Below are 18,075 nucleotides of genomic sequence, written 5' to 3' on the forward strand. Positions count from 1 at the left end.
CTACAGCTGTAGCTGTAGAATGAACAAAAAAATTTGTAGATTCTGCCATCTGCTGGTCAGTTCTAAATTCAGGAAATACAGTTTATTTGAAGGCATCTTATGTTATTTTATTATTTATTTATTTATTTATTTTGTCACAACAGTATATATAAGCATAAGCATGAAGTAACTATATAATATATAAGCATATATATGAGTATAAGTATTAAATAACTATATAAATTGGATATAATGAAAGGAAACAGTAGGACAGGAACGGTAGGCACCTTTGTGCTCTTATGCACGCCCCTTAAAGACCTCTTAGGAATGGGATGAGGTCAACAGTAGACAGTTTTTGGTTAAAGCTTTGGGGATTTTGAGTAGATACCACAGAGTCTGGTAGTGTGTTCCAAGCATTAATAACTCTGTTACTGAAGTAATATTTTCTGCAATCAAGAAATATATACTTATATACTTATATATAATATATATACTTCTTCTCCCTCAGAGTATTTAGTATTAGTATGCAAAGAAATAAAAAGCTCAAAAGAGCATGTCTGTCTTAACTTGGACTGTTGTTCAGTTCTGCCAGTGGTGCAATTCATTATAAGTTCCTTCAGTGGAGCTTACTTTAAATATATGTGTATCAGATTGCTACATCCAAAAGAGCTGAAAATTCTAATTACATCTACAAAGGATTGGCAGGATAACAATTTGTAGTGGAGGCAAAGTTGCACTGACCAAAATATTGCAACCTTTTTATCTCCAGGTGATGCTGTGAAAATAACCCTAAAGCTTTAGCTACCAGCTTTGGGTGGTAGCTAGTGGTGGTTTTTCTTTCTTTTTGAAAAAAATCATCAGTTTAGAAACTACTGTAAATCAAATAGATATTTTGATTTGTCTCTTATGACTTCACTCCTTAGCTCACAGAGTCCTCCTCCTCTTGTTCCTCCATCCACTCCATGGATACGTCTTCATCAGGAGTATCATCCTTCACCAATGTCCTTGTGTCTCCTCCTTCACTGGCCAGCAATCCCAGAATCCACAAACGCTCCATCTCTGTCACCTCCATTACCTCAACAGTCTCCTCTCCTGTTTACAACCAACAGAACGAAGATACCTGTATCATCCGTATCAGTGTTGAAGACAATAATGGCAACATGTATAAGAGCATTATGGTATGTCTGGAGAACTGTGGTTATTTATAAGGGGCTGTATCATTGAGATACCACAATTTGAGAGATGAACTCGAATCCCGAATCATTCATGCAAAAATTTACAAATTCACTTCCTATTATCTCCCTCAGAGGAATCCTGTCAAAAATTCTAAAGCTCTTCTACCAATCACTGTAACAATATCTGGCATGCTGAATAACTGCTTTTTTTAACATGCATTTCTTCCAGTGCTCTTTAGAGCAAATTGTAGGGCATTTTAAAATGTAGTTTTTCTACCTTTTTGGTCCATTGCTTAACCATACAATTGCAAGTACCTAAAAAAGAAAAGATATTTTGTGTAAGACTTGTTGGAAAGATGATTTGTGTAAGATTTATTGGAAGAGACTACAGTTTTTTAATCCAATAACCAACCAATCAACTCTAGATAATCTACTACATGGAACTCGCTATTGTCAAGTCAGATACTGAGAAATACAGAACTGCAAATAGCTAATTTAGGTTTGTTTCTATAGTCTGATCTCTTTATTAGCTACACTATCTGAGAATTCTGGGAATTATAATCTCAACATGTCTGAAGAAGATCAGATACGGGAAATTGATCTTGTTGGATATTAACAGATTAACAGAGTTAGAAGGGACCTTGTAGGTCATCTAGTCCAACCAATTACTTACGTATCTCTCTATGTTTTATGTATCTGTGTGTGTATAAACTATGTATTACATGACAAAAATGGCAAAAGATACCAGTTAAAAGAAAAAATAGTATTTCCCATTACTGCACCATCAATTTTTGCACCACTTCTTGCAAGATGATTGTACTAGCTATCTAAATCACCATTCTACAGATTTATGTGTATGCCTAGAAATAATTTGCACTAAATTAGCACAAGGAGATGGGAAGACAAAGGACTCTTGTATGCTGTACTGATTTACAGTTTCTGATCTGCCTTCTTTCAAGCAAGGTTTTGACTTACATGGAATTGATGTTAAATCAAGAACATACCCTATTTTCCCCAAAATAAGACATCCCCTGATAATAAGCCCAATTGGTCTTTTGAGCACATGGCAATAAGGCCAAGCGCTTATTTCAGGGTTCCCAAAAAAATGTAAGACAGGGTCTTATTTTCGGGGAAACACAGTCTACTGTAGGAATTTCTCCTTTTTAAATACTTGTCTCTATATGGAATTTGTTTTTAATATCAAATCTCTCTAAACAATAATGTGAGCATTCTAATTAGGGGCTGTTGATCAAAATGTAGAGTCTTACTCTTGGTTGTAAAAGCAATATAGCAGTGCTTTTGTATTTCCCTTTTTTGTTGCAATCTCCACTGGTTTGTGCAAATAGTTTTGCTACTGGTGCAGACATACCAAGACAACCCAAAGTGTAAGACGGGATCTCTCTTTCTTTTTGACTGAGTGAAGGTGCTGATCGATTTTTTTGTGTGTGTGGGGACGAAATAACACATAATTGCATTTCTTTTTATCAAGCTGTTTGAACCAACACATTTTTCCCCAGATTGAACTGTTTGTAGCTAATTTGAGAAAGAGATTTCTCCAGTGTGTGTAAAAGACAGCTTCCCCTCAGTGCATCAATACAAATTTCTCAGGATACAAAGCCACATATTGATGAAACGTATTGTACTTCACATCCCTAGAAAAGTACATAAATAAGCCAAATAATCCAAACATTTAATATAACTGGTTAATTGTTGCTCCCAGAGCAACAAAGGTAAAATTTCCCCAGATTTTAGATGTGTTTTTCTTTCTTTCTTTTTTCCCGGATTAAAATTGGAGGCATATATTTTTCCCAGAACAAGGACCAGATGAACTTCTTCCCTCCATCTGTTGTCCCCTTTCATGCAGTGGAAACCCCTAAGTAATGCTTCTGGGAAATCCTGAAATTCTTCCCTCCTTTCCCCTGTTTAATATCAGATCCCATAATAATAACCGTGATGTTAAAGAGCCCTAATAAGGAGCAATAAATGACTTAGTTTTTCCACAGCTACTTCGGTTCCTCTCACATCACACGGTTTTGGTATGTAACTCATAGCAACATTAAGATTGTACTCTACTGTAAACGCTAACTCAAAGGAGAGAAAAAACTCTTTTAATGAATAACATCAGCTGCAAAAATAACTGTTTCTCTCAGCCAACTGTTTATGTAGCATTCTTATTTGACGAGTCCATTCAACTGATATTTTTTTCAAAAAAAGACAGCTTGGGGGCAACTAAGACTCGGGCAATCAAAACATAAAGCCTGCCTGGAATCCAGATGTGGAGAAGAGGAAGGCCTCATTGCAATCTGTTCTTTCTTTCCAGCTAACTAGCCAAGACAAGACTCCTGCTGTCATCCAGCGAGCAATGTTGAAACACAACCTGGAATCAGATCCTGCTGAGGATTATGAACTTGTGCAGGTCATTTCTGAGGACAAAGGTAAGAAAAACAAGACTTTTGTTTGCTGCTTAGGAAACCAGTTATTTTTTTCCCCCCTGAAGACAAAGGACAAAGCTCTCTTGGGTGTTTTAATTTGCAAGTATAGCTGAAATTAATCCATTCTATCAGATCTGAACTTTAATATCTTAAAAGAAATAGGCAATCGTGGGAGAGGGTTGCATGTTTTAAACACAGAGTGAGATCAAGGGCCCATACAGAATGCCTCACCTGTACAGGTAGTCCTCACCTTATAACCACAATTGTGTCCAAAATTTATGTTGCTAAGTGAGGCATTTAAGTGAATTTTGCCCTGTTTTACGATCTTCCTTGCCACAGTTGTTAAGCGAATCTGGCTTCCCATTGACTTTGCTTGTCAGAAGGTTTCCAAGAGTGTGATCACATGACCCCAGGGCACTACAACCGTCATAAATATGAACTAGTTGCCATGTATCTGAATGTTTATCACATGACCATGGGGATACTGCAACGGTTGTAAGTGTGAAAAATAGTCATAAATCACTTTTTTTCAGGGCTGTTGTAACTTGTGAACAATCACTAAACGAATTGTAAGTCAAGGACTACCTGTATTAGCAACTCTTAGTCCACTCCATCTTTTGCAATTTTACAATCTTGTTTTGATATTTTAATCTTAAATTATTCAGTTTCTAATGTTTTATACACATACTCACACACACATACACATACACGGTTCAGTGCTGGGGCCCAGTAACTTCATATTGGACTCTGTACAGGTGGACCACAGGACTAAGGTTGCTAAAAACCACATTTTTCATTCTTCCAGTTACCTTCAGAGTATCCAGCTTTCTTCAACATTCATTCTCAATCAAGAATGACAGTCTGTCACATAGGCATCATTGTGACAAATGGCTTAGCAGACAGTTTCTTACAAGTGTTTACGTTTACTAAATAACATTGCAGCTTCAGTCACAAACCACCCCTTCTATCCCTAATTGGAAAAAAGCCACTACTCTGGTAGTAAATTTGGGCCAACATTGAAGAATAGCTGAGCCTTTTATCCTGGAAATTGTGCACCAGTTTTGCTTGCAACTGTGTAAGAGTATTTTTTTTAATTCTCTTGTAACTTTACCTTTTTGAAATGAACCAGGTGACTGTCACTGTCTATATTAAAATAATGAAGGACTTTATCAGCATTCTTGAGCTCAGTAAAATGCAGTGTAACTCGAGAGACCAAGCTAATATGAGAACTGCAGTCAATTGCCATCCCCATCTCATGTTCAAGGTGTGCACTGTGTTTTAGTTAGTAACAGTCAATGCACTTCCCAGTGGTTCAATGGGGCCCTTTGGTTTGTACAAAAAACTTGAGAGAAGTCAAGGTAATATCCTGTGTAAATTGTGTTTCATTTTGCCTTGATAATTATCTTCTCTTCTCAGACCTTCTACATTTCCATTACTATCTCTTTGAAAAAGGAAGGAAATCTTTGGAGCTGTGTTGCTTTGCTTCCTGCTGTTTCCTTAGCTTTTGCTTCCGTGCACCCCTGTAAATTTTGGCTTATTAGTATTGCTAATTGGAGTCATTATTTCCAACTTGGCCTAGGTGGCTTTTCTCAGTCCCCATTTTTCTTTTTAATTCATCGGAACAGTAGGTTTATTCAAACCACAGAATTTAGGGGGAAAAGGTGCCAGCATGTGCTAATCTGAAGTCATATTCAGTCAACCATGCTTTCTGGCTTTTAGCTGAGTGTATCCCAGCCAATTTAGTCAATAAATCATAGTTAAACAAATCATGGCTTAGTTTAACAAAGGAACCCTGCCACTGGGTCATTTTTGTTGAATGCCGCTAAAATGACTGAAAAACACAAAGTATGTATATGTGTGGCCATGAGGAGATCTAAAGTGGATGTAGATCAAAAGGGAATGGCTATGGTAGCAATGCCTTCAGGGGAGCTCCTGGCAATATGCCAAAGTCATTCAATGAGGCAGCACAAGTCTTTGATTCATCCTATCACACAGTGGTATGTGTGATTTCTATGTCATTGGGTATCCGTCCTCCTTTACACTGTCTTCGCCAACTGAGACTCACACCCTGCTCCTTCCAAAATTGCAAAGCTATTACTCCTCATGATCCTCTTTTCAGAAAATTCACCTGAGAAGTCAATGGCTGTTAAGTGTATAATATTGCATGTTCTCACTGCTTATTTTGACTATTGGTTTTTGAGAGTGAGGATAGTCAAAAATTAGGAAATTTAAGCTTCAGCAGATCAAATAAAATAAAAGAGAGGAGAAACTCACTAAATACCTTTGGAAAGGAACAGTATGTCTGGGACAGTGTTATAGCACTTCTCCAAGATATTCATGTTATCATGAGATAAAAGAGAGATGATAGATAGATAGATAGATAGATAGATAGATAGATAGATAGATAGAGATATAGTTAGATAGAAACTGTTATTTCTGTTAAGAACTTCTACTCTTGATGAAATGAATATTCCCCTTTTATGTGTATGGAAAAGATTTGGAGGAAGTCACTTTTTTCATTTTAGAGGAAAACCCTAGAACACGTATTTCTTTTATCTTCTATGAAGAGATCTAAAGAAACAGGTATGAGATAGAAGATATGCAAATAAGAGCAGTTTAAGAAGCTGGTCCTGTCATTATATACAAGTTAATCTATAGTAGCCAAAAATCAGGTGGCCAGTAGCATATTTTCCTACTAATATATTTTATTAAAAGGCATATGCTTTTGTGAGCTGAATCTGATGAAGTGATGCATCTGATAAAGTGAGCTGCAGTTCACAGAAACATATACCTTCCAATTTTTAACAATCTAGCTGCTGTCACACTCTCTACCTCATAAATAGGTACTACTTTGACTACTGTTATAGGCTGAGAAGATTGTGAAAAAGAAAAAAAAGTTACAAATTGGGACCACTGCCCACCCTTTTGCCTTTCCATGGTCTCAGCTCTGTTTACCTCACAAGGTTGTTATTGCTGAAGGGAAAAAAAAGAGGAAGGCATGTTTGCTTCTTGGGAGGAGAAAGCTGGGATATAAATCTAACAAAGAGAGAAAATGTCTCTGGTGACATCATCATGCTGCTGCATAGCATAACCTTCAAAGGCCACTGTAATGATGATGGTGAAACTGTGAAGCCAGCAACCACAAAAAATGTTTCCAACTCTGGCCTAGAGAATGATGGAAGAGAGGTGAATAACAAGATGAGTTTCTGTTTCCTGGTGGCTCTTTTCAGTTTTGTAATAAAATAAGAGGGGTGAATGTTGAGGGAGAGCAGAAGCTCACCCCATAGAAATGTATCACCAGGTCCACTCCAGTGTATCACTAGCTCAGTAAGTAGAAGTCTTTGGATAGATGATGAATAAAGGTAGTTTCCAAAGTGTGTTGATGAAAGCAAACCCTCCCCCAAATACACATCAAAGCATTAGTCAAGTTGCAGTCTTGGTGAGGCTGTATCAAAGGACTTCTGTGACTAAGTGCAAATGTTTATGCACATAAAAAAAGTATGGCTCAAAAGTGGACCTTCTCCTGCAGGCAGATGGAGGAAGTCCCAAAACAATTACATTATGCCAAACATTCAGAAGATGTGGATGTTTCAGTGCTTGGAGGACGGGTGGGCTGGGGTGTTTTGCTCATTTGCATATTTTGGAACATGCCCTGGTAGAAAATTTTGGACATTGGTTTTCCTCCTTCAAAGAATAAGGAAACCTCCTCTGAAGAGCTGCATCCTTAACGGTTGCCCAGACTATCCTGATGATATGAATATGTATGTAGAAGTGTGTAGGTAGAAGGAGCCTGTCCACCATTTGTCACAATTTTTTTTTGCTCTCTCCAGAACTGGTCATCCCAGATAGCGCAAACGTCTTTTATGCCATGAACAGCCAGGTGAACTTTGACTTTGTCCTGCGGAAGAAAAACTCCCTAGATGGGCAAGTGAAACTGAGAAACCGCTCCAGCTTGACTCTTCCCAGGACCAATAGGAGGGGCTGCTGGAGCAACAGAAACAGCAAAATTACCCTTTGAGGGTGGATCAGCCCAACACCGAAGAGGTGGGCTTGAAGGACCATTGCAGAGACTACCTACGTGGAGATGACCGTGTCAGTATTCAGCTTTGGAGAGTACAAAGCTAACACTTGCTATAAATAAGCACACATTGAGTTAGTTACAGAGAACAGACAAAAAGGTCCTGAATGGATTTGCACCCCGTAGGCACTTTTTTCTTCTCCCTTTTACACCCAGTCCATAAATTTCTATCGGATAGACAAAGAATATGCAGCTGATGCTCCAGCCTTACCACAGACTCTTCGCCTCTTTTCAGTTTTGACAGTATTAATTTGAAGTGTTGTCGATGCGCTTTTATAAATGGAAGAAGGCATTTTAATCACTTGTGTTCTTACCAGAGGCGAAAGAGCATCAGACTAACCACTGGCTGATGACAATGCTGGGAGATGACTGGTAGAGTCGGGCCGCTTTGGTAGAGACAGCCCAGCTTCTGAAACAAGGGGAATTAGCCTTGTCTTAAAATTCTCTCCCTGCCGTTTGTTTTTAAGTCATCCCAGCTTCCAGGCCTTTTAGGCATGCTGGAAGAATCCATTTCCTGCTCTGGGAATCACCTATTCACCGATGACTATATGAATGCACACCACTTGCTCTTAATGCCACTATGTTGTTTTCTTTATGCTTTGCTATTTCTTTTTTAATTGGGTGAGTGTATGTGTGCAGGTATGTGTGTGTTTGTGTGTATATATATAAATATATAAATATATAAAAAGTCAAAATACATTTCCTTGGAGTGTGCAGTTTTACTCCCCTTTCAGCTGTGGAGCTGTTTTCCTGTATTCAGCCATATTGGCATTCTAGTAAACTATAACCATTATGTTTTATACCATACTTAGTCTGAGAAACAAAGCAAAACAAAAGAAATAAATAAAATAAACCTGCTTAATACCCATCGTTTGAAAAGAGCCCAGACATTTTTTGTGGTTAAAAAAAGATATATTAAAGAATCCCCCTCTTTTTTTTCTTTTATAATTCAGCCATTAATTTATCCTCTTCGCCTCACAAGCCTGGTTGGTTGGAATGAGGTATTGACTTTTTGAAGGGTCAAGTTTTCAGCGATGTTATTAATCCTTCAGAGTCCGCGCAACAGTAGTACAATCAGAGAAATGTTGAAATGGAAGTAATAATGATGGCACCGATTATAAATATTTCAAACATGGGTGATAAGAAAGCTTCTTCCTCATAGCTTTTTTCTGATTATCAGCTCTAGTGACCAACAGGGACATCTCACCATCTTTCCACCTCCTCCTTGCAGTCTGCTGCTGTATCAGCTGTTTCCTTTTGAAGGCCAGTTAGCATTCCTCACGTGCATACAACCCCTTCTGTAGGTCTCTTGTAAAGACCAAACAGAGCTACATCTTTCACCCAATTACCGTAAAGCAGACTGTACTAAATTCAATAGAATTCACTCATTTGTAACAATATTTATGACTGTAATGTAAATTTACATGGAAGATTATTTCTCATTTAATTTGCAACCTCAACTTGAATGTATTACCAGGTTTAATTGGGTTCACTGAAAGTCTATTGTCTTCCAATTCAGAGTTTTTTGCATCCTCAAATATACTACTGTAAAGAAAGTAATGCATAATCACACTCAGGGCAGTTTGTAGGTTATTAGTTGCACCATCATAGAAAAAATAGAGAATTGACACTATAAGTAACACCTCCTAAATACTTCAACAAAGCATATTTTTCAAGCTTTGTCCATGTAGGAAAGGGAATGGGTGGTTGAAGCACAGTGACATCTAGAGAGTAAGTAGTCAGAAATGAGCCAGCAAAATATATTTGCCTTTCTTTGAAGAAGAATGGGATAAGAGTCTCTTGCAATTCCCATTGATATGTTTGTATGTGTGCACATGTGTGTATATATGTACACTGGGATGTGGGCGAGGGTGTGGGTAGAATTAAGATTGCTACAGAGCAGAATGAGATGTATCAAGCCTTTTTGTTGAAAATGGTTCACCAATTTCGGCTTTGTAAAGCTAATTTTGCTATAACTATGCTATACCAGTCCTGACAATAGCTTAAAAAAACAGGTATGTTTTTAAATGAACGCTTATCAGATTGTGATATATTTGCACTATGTAAAATGTTCAATTTCAAATGCTTTATACGTTGAGCCACTTACTTAAATTCTCCATATTATTGCCTACAAGAGATTGTGTGTCGGTATACTGCATATGTATCTCACTCTTTGTTAGTCAGATGCAGGCAGTAATAGGTTACTTTGCAAGGTAGTGTCTAGATTAGGGACCCTACCCTACATGTAAGAGCATGACCTTGCTTGAGCTCTGAGTTTCTGGTATACCAATGAAAGAATATAAAACTAACTGGTCCTGTCGTTGCATGAGGGACTGTTACTTGTGGCGTGCATGGTGCAGCTAAGCTGACTTTTCTAGTGTACACCTCTGTCTTAACTGACCAACACCATGATAAGTAAAAAATTTCATACATACATGTAGGCCTTTCTGATGTCGGTTATGGCAAATAGAAATAAAAATGTGTAGGTGGGAAGAACATGGATTAATAAGTGAAAGAAATATAAGTATGTTGGGGATTTGTGAAATTAGGAATGGGGAAGATGTCATAGTTTGTAACAGAGGTACTATAGTCAGATTTTTTGGGGAAATACTGAAGAATCTATGCAGGGAAGGAAAAAAGGCCAAAATGTATGACAAAGTATGAATTGGTGTCATATGTTACATTGTGGCTGCAGATGAAAATAAGAATCTATTACACTAGGAATAGTTGAATGTTATACTCCAGTGTACAATGGTAGAAAAAGAACTGGCAGTGGGTTTTGCAGTCCATGGGCAAGGAAAGAAAGAGAAAGAAAAAGAAAGAGAGAGAAAGAAAAGAAAAAAGAAAGGAAAGAAAGAAAGAAGGAGAAAGATAACACAATGGCTGAAAAGCAGACATAAGAGGATGTGGAACCTGCTCAGAAGAGTGAAAATAATTTTGTTTGTTACACAAAAGTGTTTGGAAACTAATGGGATGAATGAAAAATAATGCTTGATGGACTAATAAAATGAAAAGGGCTGGGAATGAGAAAAAATGCTGTAAAATATTGAGAAAAAGATACATTACAGGTGGTCCTCGATGATCACTCATTTTGTGACTGCTCAAACTTGCAACAGTACTGGACAAGTGGTACTTCTATCTGGTCCTCAAAGTTCTAGCTATCATACAACCCCTGACTGGTACTCAGTTCACAGTTATGACAACACAGAGTCCCACAGTTATGTCACCATTTGTGAGTTTCTTTGTTGGCTTCCAACAATAATGTCAATGGGGAAGCGAGGAGGTGGCAAATGGCAACTATATAATACCTTTGCTTAATGACCCAGGGTGATTCACTTAATGACAACCCCCAAGACCGCTGGAATCGTCACCGAGTGGTGCAATTCCAGTCCCAATTGCCATCATTAACTGAGGACTCTGTATAAAGATAGGTAAAAAATTGTAACTAAGAGAGTAAAGGAACACTAAGATTAAAAATGTAGCACAATTCAGATGGAAATTAAAATCTTATTGGAAATGGCTGAAATGAGCTAAATAAAGAGCTTCAAGAAGAGTGAATGGGATTAAAATTGTGATGTCATGAATTGGTATGGAACTGAATGGAGGGAATGCCGAGAGTAATAGAGATTTGTATGGAAATTCCTGTATATCAAAGGGTGAAATTTAAATGGATGTGAAAATTATTAGTATGTGGGAAAAGGGACAAAAAGTTAAATTAAATGTTGTGAGAACATTGAATAATAAGGCTTGAAAGTGTATTAATATAATTGGCAAAATATTAAAATAAGCATGTGATCTTTTTAGTAGGAGTGTGTAACTTTGGCAGCATATTTGGGAAGACTGCATTTGTGCCTGTTGGTTGGAAGAATGTGATTGCTTTCCTGTACAGAAGTGAAACTAGCAAAGAATGCAAAACACACAGCAGGATTAATCTGTTAAGTGTTGTTAGGAAGGTAGAGTGGCAGCAGTCTGACTGAAGGGCTACAGTAGGTGATAGAGGAAAAATTGGGGAGCCCTGTGTGGCTATAGATTGGGCAGTGATAGCAATAGCAGTAGCACTTAGATTTATATACCGCTTCACAATGCTTTCCAGCTGTCTCTAAGCGGTTTACAGAGTCAGCATATTGCCCCCAACAATCTGGGTCCTCATTTTACCCACCTAGGAAGGATGGAAGGCTGAGCCAACCTTGAGCCTGGTGAGATTTGAACTGCCAAATTGCAGTCAGCCGGCAGTCAACAGAAGTAGCCTGCAGTACTACACTCTAACCACTGCATCACCGCAGCTCTGATGAATATGCAGATCACATTTTTATGGAGTTCTTAGTGCTCTCCGAGTTTGATTCAAGGTCTTCAGCATGTCATGGAGAAATGAGTAACAGCAATATGTGAAGATGTAATGCTAGCTAGTGTTTAATCATGAGCAGAGAGTATTACCAGTATTACAAGCTGTTATCACTTTGGTTGTTTGGTATATTTACAAGGGATGTTTGAAGTGATGGAAGGAGTGTGTAAACATACATCCAATTTCATATTCAGTTACTGTCACATTATTGGGTGAAAAATTATATGATTCAACAAGGAGCATGAAGCTAAACACTAATCTGACAACAAATAAGGTAAACGTACTCACAGGGAAAATGAAGTTAATAATTACAAGTTTTGTATAAATGGTGAAAAACCTACATTGAGTGGATGAGGTTGTTTACCTTGGTAGAAAGTTTTCTACAGAGGGGGAAATGGATGGGAAAATGTTAGGAAGTACAAATGTTGGTAGTAAAAGTAGATGATGGGTGATTTTGTGAAGAATGAAAGAAAGAAAAATAGCTAAGTTTTTTTTTTTTGTATGGGAATTGGAGAGGTCAAGAGAAAAATTAAGTTGAATGAAAGGGGAAGCTTTACAGTACCAATGCAGATAGGGTCAAGAATGAATGTTAATCAAATATAAAATGAATGTAAGATTGAATGACCAGTATGAAACAAGCATTTTGAGGCTTTGTCATGTACAGAATATGAATGATCAAATTGCAAAACAAGTATGTGAACAATAAATGATTTGAGGGAAGGGGAAGATCAAAAATGTTGTAGTTAGATCAAGCTGATGATCTTAAAAGAGAGAAGTTAAGTTTAAAGACAATTGGGTTCAGCAAAGCTGGCTGAGGAATTCTGGGAGTTGAAGTCCACAAGACTTAAAGTTGCCAAGGTTGGAGACCCCTGGGCTAGGTAACTTCTTCAGAGATGACAAGCTCAGGGAAACCCTGATACTCAGCAGTTCAACCCTGAGCTACATATATATTTTTCACTGTTGGGGAACAAAAGCTTTAACAACAAAAGGCAATGTGTAAAGCAAGGCACATGAATATGGGGGAAGCAGGAATGGTTTCTGAAGATAGAGGGATACTGTGAGATATAGTGGTGGTAGGGAATCTGTTTTTATCTAGTTCCTTTTTTTATTCCATATATTTTACTTATTTGTCTTATTATTTCTTACTCGTTTTGTGTTTGGCATAAGATTGCTCACTCTGGGATAGAAGAACTTGGTATGTATGTATGTATGTATGTATGTATGTATGTATGTATGTATGTATGTATACAAATATTTATTAACAGTAAGCTTTAAAAGTATCCAGACCCTGAATGAATATTCAGAAAACCAAAACCCATTCTCTAGGTTTTCTGGTGAAAAATAAGCAATACACGTAAGAGTTAAGTGGGTAAGTATATGCACATATTCACACTTTGTACTTGTATCTGTAGAATTAGCTAGATTTTTATATTGTTATGCTTGTCCTGACCATTTTTTTCTAAACAAAGACAAGAATGATTAACAATTGTTGTATAAAATAGTCTTTTATTTATCCCTATGATTTAACCTATTCATTGAATCTTTATTAAAAGATTTATTTTTTAAAAAACTATCATTATAAAAATAAAACATTCAATTCACTTTCACTATCTAAACTTTGTATATAGAATTTCAGATCCAACACAGATTAGGACAATAATCATCTCATCAATTCCAGTGTTTCAAGAATTATTTTACCTCTTGATTTGGTAGTGCTTTGAATAATGAATTCAGCTGGGTTGTGAATACTAAATAGCACTGTACTACAGAATTATAAACTTCCAGTCCTATGTGGTTGAGTATAAAATAGGATCCATCACGCCTTACAAAGCCTTTTTAGCTCCTGGTTGCTAGGATAGGAGGAATGTTTGGTACTAGACTCTTTCTCAATTTATTCTCTCCTTCCCAATTCCAATTAGTATGAGAGAAAAGTTAGATACATAAGCCTCAGTCCAGTTTAGAGGATTAATTCATTTCTGGAATTTATTTAATGGATGAAAGATCTTGGGACCATGTGATCTGAGGCTGCCTTTGTTCCCCCCACATCCCAACATTTTCACACCTCCCTACTGCTGGCATTAGATTTCTGCCCACATGATTATCCGTACGTTGGGGTCTCCCAAATATGCTGAAACTAACTCAGGGAATTTTATCCAGTCTCTGGACAAGCTCAGTAGGAACTGCAGTTACAATACATCCATAAATCTGAAGCAGATTTATAACTGCCATAATAAACATATAAAACTTTACTTCTGACTGGGGATGAGAAGATTTTGAGTTGGTTCAGATCCCCCCTCCTGACAAATTTTCATTGTATCACACAGGTGACTTTAAAAAACGCCCTCCATTATTTCAATGTTTGCTAGCATAGCAATCTTCTGTTCATCTTCTGTCCATCACCCTTTCCTTTAATAAACTGGCTATTCATTTCCTGGTATAAAACATATGGTGCTAAAATTGTAGGAACATAGATTGCATAGAAAACAGAACTGCTTCTTAAAAAAAACCCCAAAGGATCAAAGAAGTATGATATAACACCCGCTTCTTTAACACACATCCTCTCTGTTAATTATTCCTGATGGCAGCAGATGTTACGTTCTTTCTTTCCCCATTTGATTTCTCTAGGCTACTTTATCATAATGTAAACTGTTTCCGAAAAGGGTATTTTGATCCACCACATCCCCCCCTCCCCAATTATTGTTTTTATGAATTGTAATAGAAAAGGAAAAACAATGGCACAACATACATCAGGGGTGTCAAACTTACGTCGTCATGTCGTCACGTGACATATCGAGACTTCCCCCCCCCTTCGCTAAACACATGGGTGTGGCCAGTGTGTGACGCATCCGGCCCATGGGCCGGGAGTTTGACAGCCCTGAAATACATGAAATATACCCAAAGCCTATTTTGCCGAGAAATATATAAAACATCAGGTACAGACTTGGAAATTCAGATTTTTTTTAAAAAAAATAATCACTCTACCTCTCATTAATTTTTTCTGTTGCAATTTCACCTATTTGATCCTAAATATTATGCCCCATTATTCCTCTGAACATTGGAATTTTGTTTTTAAAATGATATAAAGTATAACAAAAAATGACCAGGAGGACTTTTCTTAATTTGGGGCATGGTAAGGGAACATTGGAAAGTATTAGAATCAGGTTGTTATTGTTGGTTATAATGTAATGTACCAGTAGTAACAAAAGTGTTACAGGGCAGCAACCTCCTATAGGTTCAGAATTCAAAGCATTTTATCTTTAGATAGATAAAGCTTCAAACCAGTTTCCTATTCCCACAGATCACTCCAATCTACGATGCTATGTTAAAGTCATAAATAAATGACCAAGACACCAAATCATTGCACTCATTGCTATATATATTATCAGACCAGCTGATAAGCTGCACACGTGTCTTTTAGAAAAACATACAATTGTACTGTTATTTCTTCTAAGAACAGCAATTCCTGGGTAGAAAATCTGTAGCAAGTTCAACACATAGAGATTCTTTTGATTATCTTTTTAAACATTTTGGTTCAGAATGTTTTTTTTCCCTATTCAGCTCAGAAGTCTCCATTAGCAACAAACAAACAAACAAAAGCCTTGAAGTAAATGAACGCAGACAACTTTTATGTGGGAGGGAGGTGATTCTAAAAATGCAGGCTTTGCATACGGAGATGCTGTTCAGTAGAGCGAATATTACAGCTCATTTCAAACGATGAAGTTTGAGCATCATAAAAAGAAAAGACTAGCCACGTGTCCTTCAGTATAGTTCACATGCAAATGACATCAAAGAGACGCAATGATTACATCAAAACGCTTAATATCATCCGATTTTTCAGGGGTTGGAAAAGGAAATTATTATTTTCAAATCCATTATTCATTATTTATCTCCATACACTCAGCCTGAATTTACAGATGTGGGCTGAAATTCCTCCTCTGTCATAAAAGCATAAAGCATAAATGACTGAGAGCTTTACTGCAGGCAACAGTACCATTTGCGACTGAAAGTGTGTCTCAAAAACTATCAATGAGCACCCTGTTTAAAAGGATATTTAACTTTTACCCTTCAAATCCAGTTTGTAATGGAACCATTGGTGGGTTGCTCCCGGTTCTGTCGGGTTCTTGTGAACCGGTAGTAAAAGCGGTGGGAGGCTCTGCCCATCCATCCGGACATCATAATGGACGATCTGTGCATGCGCAGAAACACGCGCACGCTCCTGTTGCGAACCGGTAGTAAAGGTAAGTAGAACCCACCCCTGAATGGAATCTATCCACATGCTATGGAGTCCGTGATGCTCTCTGAGCTTGGTTGTTTGGAGACATTTCATTACCCAACTAGGTAACATCCTCTGATTATGACACCGAGGACTCCACCGTTCAGCCCTGAGCTACCTATATTCTTTTCTATCAGGATGCACATCGCTCCCAGCTGCTGGCTGGGAGCGAGGAAAATGTGTGGTCTATTTACAGGCTGTTCAATTCTTAGTTTTTCATTTAGTAGAGATCTTCACTAAATTTCATGAAGATGTGAAGGATAAAGATGGAAAACTCTTGATAAATATTAAAAATTAATATTAAAAACTCCAGAAATTCTCATGATAAACGAGTTGTTGTTCATAGCTTATGATTAAAGATGAAACCAAATAATGTCAGTGGGAATTCATATGGTGAACCTGAAGGAAACCTTGTCTGATAATTTCAAGACATAAGATACTATTTAGCATTTAACCTTAGAAATGGGGAATATTCTAACATTTCTGCTTCAGGGTTCACAAAATCAAAACCAGCAAGAATTCAGGCAATGCAGCAGGCAATAGACCAATAATCAACACGGAAAAACTTGGTAGACCCTTCCTAACTCTTGTATATATTACTTTTTATAAATACAATAATTCTAAACCAAGAATTAGAAAGACATTGCTTGAGGAACCTTTGTCCTGAGTATAACCTCATTTCCTTTTAGAGTCCTCCAGCAGCTCTATAGAATTTCCTTTAGTACAAGCCAATCAGCAAAAACCAGAGCTCCTTTTAATCTCTTGTTTTAAAGTATACTACCTTTGATTCAGTCAGGTTCATCCATGCATCCTGCAAAAATGAGACAAGCACCTGCTTAGTTCAAGTAAGTCATATCAAACTATTTTGCCAAGCAAGATAGCCTATCAGTATCTCTCTGGAAGTTCTAGAAATCCCACTGATGTTTCCAGTAACTTGTAGCTGATCCAGTCAACAATCATAGCTCATCTCTGGTGGATGACGCATCAAGGGAAGGTCCAGGTGGCAAGGCATTCTTGTTCTGGGCATCTTTATGGATCTGGCCCTGTTGCCGTGATTTCCGGGAGAGTGTCCTGTCCCAATCAGTGGCCATAGTCTCATTGTCCCAGATTGTGGATGTCTCTGTGTCACTGAGGTAACCTGGTTGTCCAGTGTAGTGCGTTGGATAGATCAGCAAAGGCTCTGCAGAGAAAGCTTTCAGATCTCTAGGTTCATAATGTTCCATGTATTTGGCACTTAAAAAAGAAAAGGAAAGAAGTCACTATGAAGAAAGGGGTTATCTCATTTCCAATTTATGACTTTTTGATATCTTTTATATCTCACAGCAGGACAAACTTATCATGATTATAAACTGAGTGGCCCATTAAACATTCTCCTATCAATGTTGTAAATCTATATTCACACCCCTCAACTTAAACATCTAGGGATAATATACTGACGCACTTTAATTGTTGGGAGGACTGGTATATTTTCTACAATTATAAGCAATTTTTCAACATAAAGGCCTTTCAGATCAGCACTGTAAAAATAAACATGCCATATATGGTCAATAATTTTAAAAAACTAAGGAACAAGAAGAAAGTTCAACAATAACTGTAAGAATGTATTGACAGAATTTGGTTCACAACTAATTATTAAGCAAAGGTGTAACAAATTAGGGCACAACTAGCAAAAAAAATCCTCTTCCAAATAGGATTTCCTTCATTTCAAATTTTGATTGAAAGAAATGTAATCAAGCTTTAATGTGAAATACATACACCGACTAAAGATATCAAAAAATATCTGAAGTTATTATTGG

At 37.3% G+C, this 18,075-nt stretch overlaps 2 protein-coding genes across 4 annotated transcripts in view; one reads left to right on the top strand and one right to left on the bottom strand.

Moving 5' to 3' along the window:
* The window catches only part of RGL1 (ral guanine nucleotide dissociation stimulator like 1), a 109,330-nt gene extending 100,967 nt beyond the window's left edge, over window positions 1-8,363 (top strand). For 2 of the 3 annotated variants that reach the window (XM_058175527.1, XM_058175525.1), the window contains 3 exons: window positions 903-1,157; window positions 3,475-3,589; window positions 7,417-8,363. In XM_058175527.1, the coding sequence (XP_058031510.1) occupies window positions 903-1,157; window positions 3,475-3,589; window positions 7,417-7,604 (558 nt within the window). In that variant the 3' untranslated portion in view covers window positions 7,605-8,363. The remainder of the gene's footprint in view (window positions 1-902; window positions 1,158-3,474; window positions 3,590-7,416) is intronic. The other variant, XM_058175526.1, reaches the window with a different exon arrangement.
* Window positions 8,364-13,668: 5,305 nt separating this feature from the next.
* COLGALT2 (collagen beta(1-O)galactosyltransferase 2) overlaps window positions 13,669-18,075 on the bottom strand; it is a 51,962-nt gene continuing 47,555 nt past the window's right edge. Inside the window, exon 12 of the mRNA XM_058175524.1 lies at window positions 13,669-17,512. Within this exon, the coding sequence (XP_058031507.1) occupies window positions 17,236-17,512 (277 nt within the window). The 3' untranslated portion in view covers window positions 13,669-17,235. The remainder of the gene's footprint in view (window positions 17,513-18,075) is intronic.

Source organism: Ahaetulla prasina, chromosome 3 (assembly GCF_028640845.1).
Source record: "Ahaetulla prasina isolate Xishuangbanna chromosome 3, ASM2864084v1, whole genome shotgun sequence".
NCBI classification, from domain to species: domain Eukaryota; kingdom Metazoa; phylum Chordata; class Lepidosauria; order Squamata; family Colubridae; genus Ahaetulla; species Ahaetulla prasina.